Here is a 16095-nt window from a genome sequence, read left to right as displayed (position 1 = left end):
ACGCCATTCAAATAACGAATATACCGTTATGTACTACAAATGTCAAGATAACGATTAACATTTTTCTATTTCACATTGAACCAATGGCGCATTTAGTAACAACAAATACATATTACAAAGATAGAATATTGAACTCTTTGGCTCTCCATACACGCGATGGGTACAAATGCTTACCGCTGCTTTCATATACATGTATTGCCTAAAGGCCGACTATCAGACATCATGCAACCACCCAATCTGCAGGGACACACAATATTAGTAAGTTTATTAGTATTTAATAATAAATTAGCTCAAACAAAAATAGATAATCACCATTTTTCTTTGATTAAAATATCACTCGTGCAGAGGAGGAAATGAAAAATAATTTCATATTTAATTTAATGGCCTAATTCAAACAAATATTATTCTTGATATGGTCAGTTTAATGTATACCAACGGCTGATATAAACAAAATTTACATTTTCATTACTTCTATCCGTATTTACATAGCTAGTCTTGTACATGTACCAATCGGAACTCCTCGAATGTCTCGCGCACTCAACATAGATCTCGGATGTAATACGATGGCATCCATGAGCGAATTTGATGCATTGCTGTGACGTCACAATTGACAATGCATCAAATTCGCTCATGGATGCCATCGTATTACATCCGAGATCTCAAACTCCCCGTCGAGGCCTCATTACGTCACCTACGAATAGACCTCTCCTATGTGACGCACCACAATATACATATTGTGAGTCCGCGATTATCACGCAGACAAATTACACTAAAGAAGTAGTTCGCAGTTAAAAGTTTGAAGATATTGATATTAAGAGCATTAATATAAAAGTATGGATTTTATTTTAAACATAAAATGAGACTCTGTTCAAATTATTGTGTAAAGTTATAAACTTGATGTTTACGTTCTTGTTCATTCTACAGTGACGTCACAGTATACGCGGTCTAAGAAATCGCTATCCCATAATGCCTAAGTGGAAGAGTTTGGTTTGTGAGCAAACGAACTCTGGTGGAAGTTTGCCGAGATCTATGTCGAGTGTGCGAGACATTCGAGGAGTTCCGATTGGTACATGTACCCACCCAAGCGTTCAACAGAACACTGAATGTACCTCCATCACAGAAGAGCTGATATCTCGGAAGTTGCGTATTTAGTGGTGAGTTGCAAAATGGTTGTGCACATGTTCTTAACTTGATATCAAGATACATTTTTGAGACACACACACACACACACACACACACACACACACACACACACACACACACACACACACACACACACACACAGAGAGAGAGAGAGAGAGAGAGAGAGAGAGAGAGAGAGAGAGAGAGAGCCACATAACTTGCATGACTTTGTGAATATTTCAATGTTCCAGTTTTCATTTGAGTATAAAGAAAAAATAGGCCTTTCACGGGATGTCATTTGAAATACATGTGACTGGGAACAAGTCAAGAATTTGACGTTAATATCAAAGAAGACATTTCAAATCAACTTTTAAAAATGTACATAAAAATTGAAAATACGTCATCTCATGACCTATTTTTTTCTTTCTATTAGTGCTCGTTGCAAACAATTTCAATGTTTTATTTTCACTTAAGAGCAAAGTGAACACTCTATTTGTCATAAATATCTTATCAGATTCCATTGATCTATGAAGAGAACAGGATATACTGGTACTTAACGAAGGAGGTTTAAAATAGTGCTAGATACACGGTCCAGTAGTAACCCAAATCGGAAAAAAAATCAGCCATGAAACGAAAAATGTATCGAACAAGGTGAATTAACAAACCGGCCGATGTTATTGAATATAATTTCTAATAAGGATTTCTCATCTATAAAACATTTAATCGAAATTGCATTTTTAGACATGATAAACATTATTTGGCTTGTAACTATATGGGGGATAATAGGACATGACGAAAAATTCACATAAAACTTTCAGGGTTTATAATCAATAAGGATTGAGACAATGAGATTGAAGGGTAAAACATAACCGGAAGTGCTCATCCACACCAGCTGTTATAGATTTAAGTTTAGTTTTCATTCAAATTTTGATCACTGCATGGTTTGCTGTTTTTGCCAAGGCACTTTCTCAGATATATCTGAATGGCTCTCGTAAGAACAGGAAGCTGTGTAACGGAAAACCTACTCATTACTTGTAATAAGTTTGTAGTTAAGGTCTTCCGATTCCAACAGAAGACCTTATTGTTATTGTAAGTTTCTTTTTCTCTTTTATTTTTTTTCTTAAAAATTTTGTGGACGCGATTTCGCGGATACGCGTCGGCTGATGTCGTTAAATTTTCAGGGATGATAGATATTCACTTGAACTCGATAGGTATCTTTCTTATTTTGATTAAGATGTTGACGTTTTTCCGATTTTTAGAGGGTCACTTTGTCCTCGAGTGTTCTCGGAAACTATTCAAGATATCAAGTTGAAATTTTCGCGATTGTAAAGGATTCAAAGATGTGCAGAATAAAAAAAATTAATGCAAGAAATGTCGGAGCTCGGTAGGACTTGAAAAAAAGTTACCATTTTTACTGCATTTTAGCACATTGTTTTATACAGAAATAATTTGAAAAAAACGTTAAGAAAAAAAGTTGTAGATAATGTCAAGATCTATTCAACAATATCAAGTTCAGCGGCTAGCCCCTCAAATAAAGGACAGAGAGGGTTCAAAAGTATTTTCAAAATATCTCAAAAACTATCAAGAATTTGTTAAGCATTATTTGTCAAGCGTAACAGAAGCAAGATTGTTTGTTTTTATGTTCTGCAACTGCTGATATCAGCAAAATGAAAATTGATTACGTAATGAGGGATTTCAAGGGGAATAAAGTACGAGACTTTGATGTTTTCTATCTCTTAATATTTTGTAAAACGTTATATAACATAAATTGGTCAAAATGTGACTGTAAACAATATGCTCAGAATGTGACTGTACACAATATGCTATCTTCAAATTTTGTCTTACAACCCCTTTTTAAGGAGTTCAGGGACCGGTCCCTAAAACATTATCATATTCATTTATCATATATCCTTTCCACAGCCATAACGTAAAAATGCGTAATGACCAAAAGCAGAGATCGTGACCCCCTGCGCTTGGTACCAGAGAAGGATATCTTTTCAAAACAATTTTTCATCCCAACAATTCATTTAAACGTCAATAATATGTCTTTCATTTCCAAATAATATCATTTTTGATTTTAGTCATTCACGCAACACCTAGACATTTATTCCTCTGCTCAATCTTGGGAACTGCGTCCAGGTTACGCATCCGGGGCTTTGGTACTTTGCTATCGTATCGATACACAAACTTCCGCCAGAGTTCGATTGCTATCTTAGTCTCGTGCAATCAGATGCTCTGCTGTCTCCGTAAATCTCCGACGAGCAGAGAGTCTGGTAAAGACACGCGATAACATTTGTAACGTCAGAACGAGGCTTACCAAAATATCGGTATTTAATTTGATTGGTTGATTCAACACAACTACAAAATAACGACTACCGAGGAAAAAATTGAATTTGCTGTTTAAGCTTAAGGATCAACAACTAGAGTGTTTATAAAAACTTTTGTAAAAGGGAAATGGTAAAACCGTTTTATCAAAATTACTTTAGGAGGCAAAAGTGAAAGTACGATTTCCAGCTGACAAAGAGTGTACTTTTTCTATAGTACATGTAGTAATGATTTTCCCATTAATATCACTAATGAAGGATCAACTAATTAGCAACATATCTCCGAATTGACTGTTTCTGTCGGAGAGAATCAAACCGAAACTAAATTAGAGCTCCCTAGCGATAACAGTTATTATCGTGCGTCTTTATCAGACTCTTTGCTCGTCGAGGATTTGCGGAGACAGCCGAGTGTCTGGTTGAACGCGACTACTGCTCATTCTCTACCCAGAGTTCCGTGCGCTCCTCGCACTACACCTCTGCCAACGGCTTTTTACAGAAATCTTGTTAAAGTTTCTAATATCCAACATTTATGTTTTTGACTAAATATTTAGTTATACTATGAAATGTTTATGGTGCAATAAAATTGATGCTTACTGTAAATTGTTTAAAACCGCGGTTTTCTGATCCTAAATTTGGAATTACTTCGTAATATGCGTATGAATGTAGGACATCCACGTGGTGAAGATTTGAATGTAAACATGTCATCAAAAGTAAGAAAGGCTGTAGAAATACGATAAAACTTGTGAAATAAGAGACAAACAGCTAAATAGTAAATATGTACTTATCAAAGTGCCAGTGGGCTATGAAAAGAGCCTGATGTCATCACCTGTTACCAGAACTTTTAAACGGAAAGGAAACCGAGAATTATTGTTTATATTATGTGATTATATTGTCACGTGATTCCAAGCGTTGAAAGAGGTGTATGGGAAGCTTGCGTAACGCGCCCTCTGGTGAGAGAATGGACTACTGCTATCTAGATGAGGCCTCGACGGGGAGTGTGATCGATACTGTAACAGTGATTCGTATTTTCTTTAAAATTTCCCCCTTTTTTCCAGCGGAACATTCTCCAAACTCTCCTTCAGTCTAAAGGATAAACGACGATATCAAGTTTTAGGGGCCAGACCCTTAAAAGGGACCGAAATGCGTCAAAAGTAGTTTCTAAATCACTAAAAAGCTAAATGGATTTTGTTAAGCATTCTAGAAGCAAAGTTGTTTGTTTTAAATAACGTTTTGCAACCGTTGATGTTAAGTGTAAATGATCACTTATTACGAAATCAGTGCTTCATAGATGAATAATTTGCAATTAAATAATTTCAAAACTTCGCTGCTCATTAAAATATTTTGTAAAACACAGTGTAACAAAATTGCCCAAAATACCATTTTGAATAATGTGTAAGCTTGAGAAATACGCCAGTCAGATCAAAACCAGCCGAGGAGGAGTGCTGGTTTTAATCAGACTGGAAATACGAGAACCAGTTCCTAATGACCTTGACTTTTTCTTCCTTGACCTTCTTCCATGGAATCCCGTGAAGTTCCGGGTTAGAATAGATCCTCAGTACCCCTTGCTTGTCGTAAGGAGCGAGTAAATGGGGTGGTCCTTCGGATGAGACCGCAAAAACCAAGGCCCTGTATCACACAAGGAGTGGCATGATAAAGATCCCTCCCTGCTCAAAGGTCATATGCGCTGAGCATAGGCCTAAATTTTGCAGCCCTTCACCAGCAATGGTGACGTCTCCATATGAGTGAAATAATCTCGAGAGGGACGTTAAACAATATTCAATCAATCAATCAAACAATGCGCATGTACGTCCACCGTCTTTTAAAGGTTTAATTTTTGTAGGACTATAACGTTTTTGATTTTCACCAAATTCTTCTGATGTTGAGGTTTATAGGTGTGTCTTGCAAATTTCTATGGTTAAAATTACTGCTCATGACGTGTATGTACGTGTGCTGAATTCTGATTGGACGATTTTAAAATCACTATGATATAATAACTTTCTTATGATTGATGTAAACATCATGAATCTCATACTGTAGGTATATGATACGAAAGCCGGTTGAATGACATCAGCAAAAGAGCGGAGTCGTACTCACATGCGCGTGTATGCACGTGCATCGTTTTTGGTCTTCGTAATTTCGACTAGCTGTAACTTCTTTGTTTTTCATTGAAATATTTTGAAATCTATGATGTAGATATATACACTTACATGTATTTAGACTTGCAACGTATTGATATGGTCAAAGTACTCATCAGCATATACATGCACGTGTACTGAATATTGATTGGTTGATACTTAAATGTCAATAACTAATTACTTTTAGCATTAAATGAACTGGAGGCTGTAAAATAGTTATAAACATACGCTTCACAAAACTACTGTAGTGGAGTGTAGTGGAGTGTACTAAAACAAATGACGCCACTTGCTATATGGGGTAATGTTTGGGGAACATCTGTAACGGTCTCCGTTACAATTAGTACTTGTTTGTATTGAATCATGAATATTTCAAATGAAAGCGCTTGAAACTACGCACCTAAAATTGTGTAATTTAATATTCGTAACGGTTTACTCTATGGTGTCCCGATGGGTCGTGCGATCGTGAGCTATGTCAGCCAAACTCGCCCTCATTTTGGGTCCCTTTTCTGTTTTGGGAAAGGCAAACCCTTGATATCTGTCATATAACCACACCTTTCTGAGGCTTCTAATGGTATTTAACATTAGGGGGAATCGGGATAGAGGATGGGGTCCAAATCTTCCATCTGTAGACCAATTGTTGTCTGCTTAATATTCAAAGAACCTCTTGCTTGATAGTTAGTATCTAGTAATGGTACAGTGTTTGTCCCTAGAAAGAAGATGACCCATATTGATTATTGAGTCAAAGTTCAGGATCAAACAACTACAATATCAAAAAATATCTTGAGAAGTATTTAACAGTAAGTAAAATTGATATAGTGGTTCCTAATCAAGAGTATATTACCCTTATTGATTTTCAGGTCACAATATCAAAGGTGAAGTTGACAAACCTGCTTCCGCCTATCAGTACTCTCGGTACTTTGATTATACGTTTACTTTCACACTGACGCAGGCGGTTAAACCTTATGATTCAAAGGTATTTAAAAGATGTGATCAAATGCTTAATTGCATTCATATGAGCCTGACACTTTGAATGAAAATGCTTCGCTTTATAACGGTGCTACTTATTCTGAGTTGTTCAAGGGAGTCCAATGCTGGGATCAATGCACCAGGTACTGGTTTACATGAAGTTTTATTAGTTATGTTTAGTTTGTTTCATATCATTTAGCAGTAAATTATGATAAAGGATATTTGTGTATTATTCCTAGAGCTCTTATCCTTGGACGAATTTGGCTCCACTTTTTTGGCACGCTGTTTTTGGCTATATTTAGCTCTAAAACTTCATAGTTATTTCGGATTTCAAACATTTCGGTTGAGCATCACTGAAGAGACATTATTTGTCGAAATGTGCATCTGGTGCATCAAAATTGGTACCGTATAAGTTTTACATTATACACAGGCAAATGTGCCTCACGTGAAATGCTGTTCACGTGAACTTTCACGTGAAATTCACGTTAATATATTCACATGAATTTCACGTGATCAGCAATTCACGTGAAATTAATGTTAAATTTTTCACATGAATTTCACGTGAAAAGCATTATAATCAATTTTCACATTAGTTCCTTGCGAAAATTTTAATGTGATTTTGATTTTCGCAAGGAAATAATGTGAACGGTGATTCACGTGAAAAGATTCACACGAATTTTACATGAAAGTTCTTCATGTGAAATTCACACGAACAATTTCATGTGAAAAGCTATTCACGTTAAAAATTTCACAAGAAAAGCGATTAAAGTGCACGTGAAATATTCATACTACAATTTGAACACTTCTAAATATATTCAAGCGAAAAAAATAAAATTAAGGTAAAATATAAAAAGATATCTAGATTAGGCAATTTAAGTTAGAGTACATTTCTAAAATGTTGGAAAACGACCAATAAAGTAGATCCTGCCCACCCCTCTCTCTCCTCGTTTATTTAAGAAATTATTATTAACTTGCATTTTATTTCCGTACGCAGTATAATTACATATGTACTTTCAACACCTGATTTCTCTCATTTCCCATTATTTTTTCTCTTAAGGAAGTTAGCTCCTGAGCTTTTGAGTACAACTGCACAGGATGCTACAACAAAGTATTTACTGGTTCAATATTGATCCCATTGGTGCAAACATATTACACATTTATTACTGAACCCTATCCAGTTGAATTTTTTTTGTCAATTCAAATTTTGAAAGGGTTTGGCAGGGACTATATTTTGTGACGGAAGGATTCATTAATCAAAAAGTCCTAATTCTGCATGATATTACAGTTTCTGTTTCATCCAATGTATCGTTTATTTTTATACTCCTATACATGTATTTCAGTTTATGATACAGGTAGTTGAGACTTGTGTTATATCCGGAACTTTATGTGGTTCATTTGGTTGGTTTTGTTACTACTGTTAACCGCGTATGAATATCTGATAATAAAAGTAGTTCACAATGGCAGTGATTTCACATGAGTCACCGGATGGAACCGAGAAACCAATTGCATTTGCTTCTCGTTCTCTTGCGCCTGCAGAGAAAAACTATTCCCAAATTGATTAAGAAGCCTTAGGAATTATCTGGGGAATCAAGAAGTTTGACGCTTATTTGTTTGGAAGAAAATTCAAGTAGATCACATATCGTCAGCCCTTGATTCATATATTCAATCCTCAGAAAGGTGTACCAGTGACTGCGTCATCACGATTACAGCGTTATTCTCTATTCTTGTCAGCATACAACTATGAGATCGGATTCAGGAAAACGTCCAAGCATGCTATTGCAGATTCAATGTCGCGACTACCCTTGGAAAGCACAGAGTCTGACTTATCCATAGACTTGGTGGACGCATTTCACATTGGACAGATTCAATGTCTACCAGTTTCCAGTAGAAGGATTCAACAGGAAACTCGGAATGATGTAATTCTCGGACGTGTGATGTCATGTGTGAAAAGTGACTGGACATCAAAAGATAAAGAGGGGGATCTGGCACCATTTCATGCACGCAGAAATGAACTATGTATACATCATGGATGTGTGATGTGGGGTGTGAGAGTGATCATACCTGCCAAACTCAGAGACCAAGTGTTATCCCAAATACATGAAGGGCATCTGGGTGTTGTCAAGATGAAAACTTTAGCCAGAAGATTCTGTTGGTGGCCAGGCATCAGGGTTGGCAAAAAAGTGGTCAATATGAGTATTGACCGGGCCGGTGGTCAATACTGGTTAAAACCGGTCAATACTGGTTGATTGAAAATTGTTTGGTCATTATAGTCTGTGTTGTTGGTTATTTTAAATGTTTCAGTGGCCATTATGGTAAATACTGTAATTCATAACATAGTCCTATTGCACGTACGAGATCGCCATGTTGTTACAGCTAATTATATATGCATGTCAAAGGTCAATCGGGGATAGCCGTGTTAACGTAAGTTTTACAACAATGGATGCCTGCGTTATTCTTGAAGTCGTACACCGCGGATCTTTTTGATTGGCATTTTTTAATTTTGGTATATAATATATAGATATATCTTTAAACAAAATGGATACTGGCGATCAGACTGGATGATTTCTCTCATTGGAAAATAAAGGCGTTGCGTTCATTTCTGAGCAGCAGAGGACTGTCGATAATAACTTATATAGCTCTCGCTTTTGCCGCAAGTAAACTGCATATGCCTACAGTTGTAGAAATAGAGAAATCGAAGTTAGATTCCTACAATTTTTCTTAAGAGTTGGTGAAGTTGTATATTGCCTGATCCTTTGTTAATTTTTGATAAGTGGGGGGGGGGGGGGGGGACGAAAAACTATCTAAAGTTGTGTTGCAAGGTATTGTTTTGACAGCTTTCCGTACGGATAAGTTCGGAAATTTCTGATTCTATGTGCCTGTTATAGATAATATATATACATTAGCTATGCTCGCCCCAACAGTAGCAACGTAAACATATTACGTCATTTTGTGATCACCACAGTCGATTTCATCTATTCAAATGTAGGGTACCGGAATCTGCCGAAGTTTGCCGAATGCATAATTTGTACTTAAAGGGAAAGGCAACCCTAACCACATTGTTGCTTTTATGAATAAAGTATTACTGACTGATATCGTAAATGATAGTCTTTAACAACAAAAATCCTTGCTTAACGATTAAATCAATATTAATCAATCATATATTTAAATTACCCGCCGCTAAGAGAGCGGTCATTGAAGTTTGATATATGACGTCACACCGTCAGTTCCAGTTGATATTTCATCACTGAGCAGCGCTGTAAACATGACAAGTCACGAACAGTTAAATTTGGAGCCGTATAGATTTGAGCTCATTCTTTCACAAGTAGAAATTAAGAAAAGACGTTTAGTCAAGTCGCAGACCAGACAGACGGTATGTTTCTTCATACAAATGTCACGAACCTCAACTTGTCATTACGCAAATGATGGATCCACAGTTTACATGTACATAGTCTTTTCTTTTCAGATGACTTGGTTGGGTCAGGAATTTCGGCAAAAACCCTTTTTTCACATCTCCTCTTCACATTAGTCTAGTTAACTGATTGACAGAAAGGCATCAACCTATTTATTCGTAAAATCTACCATATGCACATCTTTCTCATCAAAACCGGAACAGACGGTGTGACGTCAAAATTATTGATTTTTGTGATCTTGAATACAAAAGATTTCCACATCATGGCAGCCTCTATAGATGGCGGAAATTTCAATTTTTAACGTTTTCAAATTAGTACTGACACTTATCTAGGCCGTATATGAACAGAATGGTATGACACATTTTTATCAAATGATTAATTCTATCATTTATCATGTAAATTTTTTTTGGGTTGCCTTTCCCTTTAACGTCTTTATCAGCGTAGTTACGTAACGCCGAATGTGTGTGTTTATATGTGTATCAAGGGGAAAAACCAAATGTTGTAACAGTCTAACGGCTCGTGAGAATATAAACTTTGATAAGGAATGTGAGTCCATATATCCTTCCAAGAATCCAGATAAGTAATAGTATATAGACACACTATGTTTGGTTAGTATTCTTTTATTATTTGGTACAATTTACAATTCAGTTAAAGCAATACAAGGTGTAAATGACGGTAGTTTTAACCATCCAAGCATGCACCAATCAACTCTTATCGGTATAACTAATATAATCATCATAAGACCTAATGAAAAATTCAGCAAAATCAATATGGGGATATTGCTTGAGAGTATACTTACAATGAGCGCTTCGTATAATCCCCCATAGTACTCAAACATAATCGCCATGTACTCGGACACAGGAACGATTATTGCCGAACATAATCGGATTGTTGAGATTGAAGTCATACAAAGATCATTTAAGATGGCATTTGGCATGAGTAACTACACATTTCGTTTGTTTTAAAATATTACATCGTTTCATGAACGACTTGAAGTACTATAAGTGTAAGAAAGTATTAAATAATTACAAATTTGACACGCGTGCGCATTGTCTCTCCTCCGAACTGGTGACCTCCGAGGTCAATGCTCATTAGACATAATGAACAGGAATTGCTGTCTGGAAGACAACAAGTCATGAATCGACATTTTCTGCTGATTCGATGGGTTTATTGCTTCAGATCCAGTTTGATTCAATGAAATTATATATATTCCATCACAAATATGTTATTCTATTTGTTCTTTTATTTTTCAATTTATCTACCGTCAGTTACAGCTTGAAAGAAATTAGCGAGCGCGGATAACACACTTATCATTATCATAGACTTGTTCCTATTCTAAAGATATTAATGACTGTGCGTATTCTTACGTAAAGATGAAATTGTACTTAGCCTAAAGTTTTATGATAATGATGTATGCCATCATATTCTGCATTGTTTGTTTATTCTCTCTTGCAGAGAATCATTTTACATTACTTCAGTTAATAAAAGCAGTAAATGGAACGTACGTTAAGCCGATGTAACACAACATTTCTCTATTCTGATTATTTGATATAACAGAAATGCCTTACATTGCATCTCTCTGCCCACTACACCCATAAATTGTATTTGTACCTGCCTGTATATGTTATGTATATACACTAAAGAAATTTACCGTGATTTTTTTTCTCAAGTCTTTAAAATTAAAACGACCCCCCCCCCCCCCCAATCAATATTTCGCATTGTGCAATACGCACATCGCTGTAGAAGATTAAGAAATATTTGAAAGTAAAATTTTTTTTAAATAGATGTATCATGCACCTCAGATAAAGACTGTCAAAGTGTTGCCAATTCAGCCTGTTTTTCGGGACTCTGCAAATGTGTGTTCACATACATACGCAACGTGGGAACAGGCGTGTGTGAGAGTAAGTTTTTCTTGAATATTGTTATCCTTGTGCCTAATCAACATGCAGTGAAAGATGCCTGCAGATTAACACAAAGCTTTTATTTCTGGCCTAGAACCATCAAATACAGGTTATTGTACCTCACACTATGACTGTGGATTTGGAACATGTGACACGAGCAAAGCCCCATACATATGTGTCTGTGAAGGAACTTACCAACAGGAGTCCAACTGTCGACTGAAAGCTTGTGGCGGGGGTTAGTTTAGAATGTTTCCTCTTATTTCACTGTCGACTGAAAACTTGTAGCTGTAGCGGGGATTAGTTTAGAATGTTTCCTCTTGTTTCACTGTCGACTGAAAGCTTGTAGCGGGGGTTAGTTTAGAATGTTTCCTCTTATTTCACTGTCGACTGAAAGCTTGTAGCGGGGGTTAGTTTAGAATGTTTCCTCTTATTTCACTGTCGACTGAAAGCTTGTAGCGGGGGTTAGTTTAGAATGTTTCCTCTTATTTCACTGTCGACTGAAAGCTTGTAGCGGGGGTTAGTTTAGAATGTTTCCTCTTATTTCACTGTCGACTGAAAGCTTGTAGCGGGGGTTAGTTTAGAATGTTTCCTCTTGTTTCACTGTCGACTGAAAGTTTGTAGCTGTAGCGGGGGTTAGTTTAGAATGTTTCCTCTTATTTCATAACGTCTTTTGAGAACAGTATTGAATGATATTTGTTTGATAGACAATGCATCTATTCATTTAAATGAATTTGGGAATACATGTATACATTTTCTTCTATTCCTTTACAATATGTGAAATAAGGAAATTGTGTAGTCATTTTCCATTTCAGATAAGAAAATAAGTGAAAGAATATCAATTACGCGGGTTGAAATTATGATTGTTTACATTATTTCACGAATCCGCACCCTAAGGATGGTCGACGTGAACTCTATATATACGAACCATACTGCATTTATTTATTTTTTCAGGGTTGTCAACAAGACCTCTAGTAACCTCCCTTGTTCTCCCGATCGTTGTTGTGCTTCTTGTAAAGGACTGTGCATGGTGATGACCGGGTTTGGCCTCATAAAATTAGTTTCATTATTTTATTATACATAATATTAATTTTAATGAAGAGTTTGTCCATTTATATTTTACTAAGTATTCAAATGCCTCATGAAAATTTAAATCTATCTTCAATGCTTGTAAAAATATTGTAGAAATATAAATGCTTCTGGTTACCAGAACAAGCTACATGTAAATACTTGTATGTAAATAAAAAAGTAGTTTTGATTATGAGAAATGCCTGCAAATGGTCAAAATATTCGAATTCAGAAAGAGCATACCAAAATTTAGAATCTACTCATTTGAAATAGTAAATACATAGATTTACATAGAAATACCAGGAAGTATGGTATTACATGTATATGAAATATATTATACAAATTCAATATTGGTGCTCACTCGCTTATTACCCGACCTTGGTCCTTATAAGACTGCAGTAACCCGAGCTGCAAGTGCAGGTAAACGTTGTACCAGCCCCCCACCCCACCCCCCCCCCCCCCTCCCATTTCTGATTCCTGTCATGTGCGCTGACGCCAAACAGGTTATATGTTTTAGTATCTTTATTCACACACAATGTCCTCCTGTCCATATTTACATGGTCAGGGTTTTCTAGGTCTTTGACGTTATAGTTACGTGATGGCTATGTAATCCCAATTAGCTTAAAAAAAACAAAAAAAACAAACAATATACAGTCTCGGAGAAATCAGGGTCACAACTATAACACAAGAGCAACTAATTCACTGCAGGAAATCATCTCTAGAACCAAGCTATACTTTAATTTCATTTTTCCAGCTACAATAAGGAAATGGAATGCATTTCCTCCAAATGTCCAATAAAATCCTTCCCTACATGTGTCTCGCTTTAAGAAATATCTTAATACAATTGTCATTAATATTCCAAATTATTTTTACTTAGGAACCAGAATCGGACAAACTCTTTATGCAAAAATTGAGATTAGAATGCAGTGCTCTTAATCTTCATATGTTTCAAAGAAAATTATGCAATTCACCTCCTTGCATTTGTAGAGAAGTAAAAAGTGTTGATCGTTTTCTTTTACGCTGTAATATGTACTCACGAGTTAGGACCAATACAATTGTGACACTGCCATATCCACTTAATGTAGAATTATTGTTATACGGTAATGGAAATTTATCTGAAAGTGAGAACAACGTTTTTTATTTAGCCCAGAAATTTCTTGTTGAAAGTAAAAGGTTCTGAGCCTACCTCTGAAAGCTGTTCTACTATATCTAATACTGTCATATTGTACAGTATATAAAATATACTCATTTGCACCAAGGTTGTAATAAGTAGAAAACCTGAATTACCTCACCCGAAGAGTGATAACCATTGCTTTGTAACAAAAGAAATCCTTTGAGCAAGTGGTGTAAGGAAACAGGATTAAATAATGAAACAAACACTTTCTCTGTAATATCTGGTGAATAATACCTCCATCCGGTGACTGTTATCAAAAATTGTGCATTAGCTCACCTGATTTTGACATCGCGCATAACCTACTAAAACAGTATAACACGAGTTTTATGGCTGCTTTTAGAACTGTAATCTTTGACGACAAGGCAGAAGGAACATCAAGGCAAGGTAAAGGACCCCTAGAGCTATCATTCACCACTTTCAGTTTGGGGCTGTAGTGGTACCACCCGGTGGCTCCCGGGGGTCGGAACATATTTCGAGTCCCTATATCTACTCTAGGAGGGGGACACGGACAATGTAACCATTGATTGAGGTAGAGAATACTAAGGGGTACTCGATGCCATGTAAAGAAGAGCTCTGAGATACTCGAAAGTATTGTTTAGCTCACCTGAACTTTGACATTTTTCGTAACTTGTTGAGAATAATGGGGTTTTATGACTGCTTTCAGAACATAAATCTTTGAAGACAAGGCGGGAGGAACATCAAGGCAAGGTAAATGACCCCTAGAGCTCTCATTTTCCGCTTTCAATTTGGAGCTGTAGTGGTACCGCCCATGCAGTAGCTCCTGGGGTTGGGGAGAGATTTTCAGTTCCATTTGTCTATTCTACTAAGGGCGAAGGTTTCAATTTGTTGGAATATCGCAGGGGATCCTATTCATTACTCGACCCCAGACAGACAAAAGGTCCGTTATACCTGAAAGTGTTGCTTACCTCGCCAGAACTATACCATTTTTTGTGTCTCATAGAGAAGATAATGGTTTAATATGGTTGGTATGCAACAGATTCTTTTAGAAAATTTCGCGTAGTTCTAACTACATTATGTATTTTGTACGAAAGGCGGCCAGTGAAAGAGTAGATAATTGATATTGATTTATATGGTGGTCGCCACATAATTTTACTTCCGACCGCTACTTAATTTCTGGTGGCCTCCACTTAATTTAACTGGCAGTTGTCACTAATTGAATTAAATATGTAGCTTTATCAAGTTTATTGCTTTTAGGGTCAAAAGGTCAATGTCATTTCGAAACTCGTTGAGAAAAGCTTGTAGACATTCTACGGGCCACATATTTTTGCTTGGCTGATACTTCTGGGGGTGGCAGCTGGAGAAGGTGTCTTCAAAATTGTTTAAAATTCACGTCAGACGTAACATACATGTAATACTATCTAAACATTTCTCTTTTACCCAAATTTCAAATTCCTATATCATTGATTAGGCTTGGTTTGTGGTTCGTCCTTCATATCATGTGTCCAGTTCTTTAGTTCAAGCTCACATTCCTACCATTCACTACTACTATAAAACAAGAGGTCCATGGGTCACATCGCTCATCTGATTCACCTTGGCTCTGTTGATTTTCACCTGGTGTAATTTTAATTTTGCTCAAACATTGTGGCCACAACCTCGGCTCAAAGGATCACGTCATAACCGCACTTGAATTCTCAGAAGATGCCTCAACACTATTAAGGCTAACATAACCTTTGCTTTTTCTGGAGAAGGTGAAGGTCAACCTTCGAGTTCCTCCTACTATTAAATATCTTATTAACTATTTAAGGTAGATCTTCCATATTTTGTATATAAATTTCTTATGGCAATAACTTTCATGCAATACCATGATCTATGCTATTTCTACCTTCACCTTTTCCTGTGGTAAGCCCTTAACATTTCATGCATGATCTATGACCTTGTAAACCTTTTATGCATGAAATGTTAAGGGCTTACCACAAGGAATATATATGCAATATATATGCAACTTATGAAAACATTCTTAAATGTACTCGTAGGTTA

The 16095-nt window shown here is 36.3% G+C and overlaps 1 protein-coding gene across 2 annotated transcripts; it reads left to right on the top strand.

The window, feature by feature from the left end:
• The first annotated feature begins 6509 nt into the window (after positions 1-6509).
• LOC125671294 (uncharacterized) lies at positions 6510-13126 on the top strand. Of its 2 annotated transcripts, none has more exons than XM_048906879.2 (4): positions 6510-6690; positions 11742-11858; positions 11953-12093; positions 12810-13126. In XM_048906879.2, exons 1-4 carry the CDS (start codon positions 6612-6614, stop codon positions 12887-12889), a joined length of 417 nt encoding a protein of 138 aa, XP_048762836.2. In that variant the 5' UTR covers positions 6510-6611; the 3' UTR covers positions 12890-13126. The 2 variants fall into 2 exon arrangements, with proteins under 2 accessions (XP_048762836.2, XP_055996138.1); XM_056140163.1 differs by lacking the exon at positions 6510-6690 and adding an exon at positions 8038-8715.
• Positions 13127-16095: the final 2969 nt, after the last annotated feature.

This window comes from Ostrea edulis, chromosome 1, assembly GCF_947568905.1.
Source record: "Ostrea edulis chromosome 1, xbOstEdul1.1, whole genome shotgun sequence".
NCBI classification, from domain to species: Eukaryota; Metazoa; Mollusca; class Bivalvia; order Ostreida; family Ostreidae; genus Ostrea; species Ostrea edulis.
Note: the sequence above shows the minus strand (reverse complement) of the source record. Positions and strands in the feature narration are given on the sequence as shown.

What these genes read in the sequence shown, in the direction of transcription:
- LOC125671294 (XM_056140163.1), top strand. Translation starts at nt 8,335, where the DNA reads ATGTCGCGACTACCCTTGGAAAGCACAGAGTCTGACTTATCCATAGAC. An exon ending in GTTGGTGGCCAGGCATCAGG is followed by an intron (nt 8,716 to 11,741) that starts GTTGGCAAAAAA and finishes TTTTTTAAATAG; the next exon opens with ATGTATCATGCACCTCAGAT. An exon ending in GGGAACAGGCGTGTGTGAGA is followed by an intron (nt 11,859 to 11,952) that starts GTAAGTTTTTCT and finishes TTTCTGGCCTAG; the next exon opens with AACCATCAAATACAGGTTAT.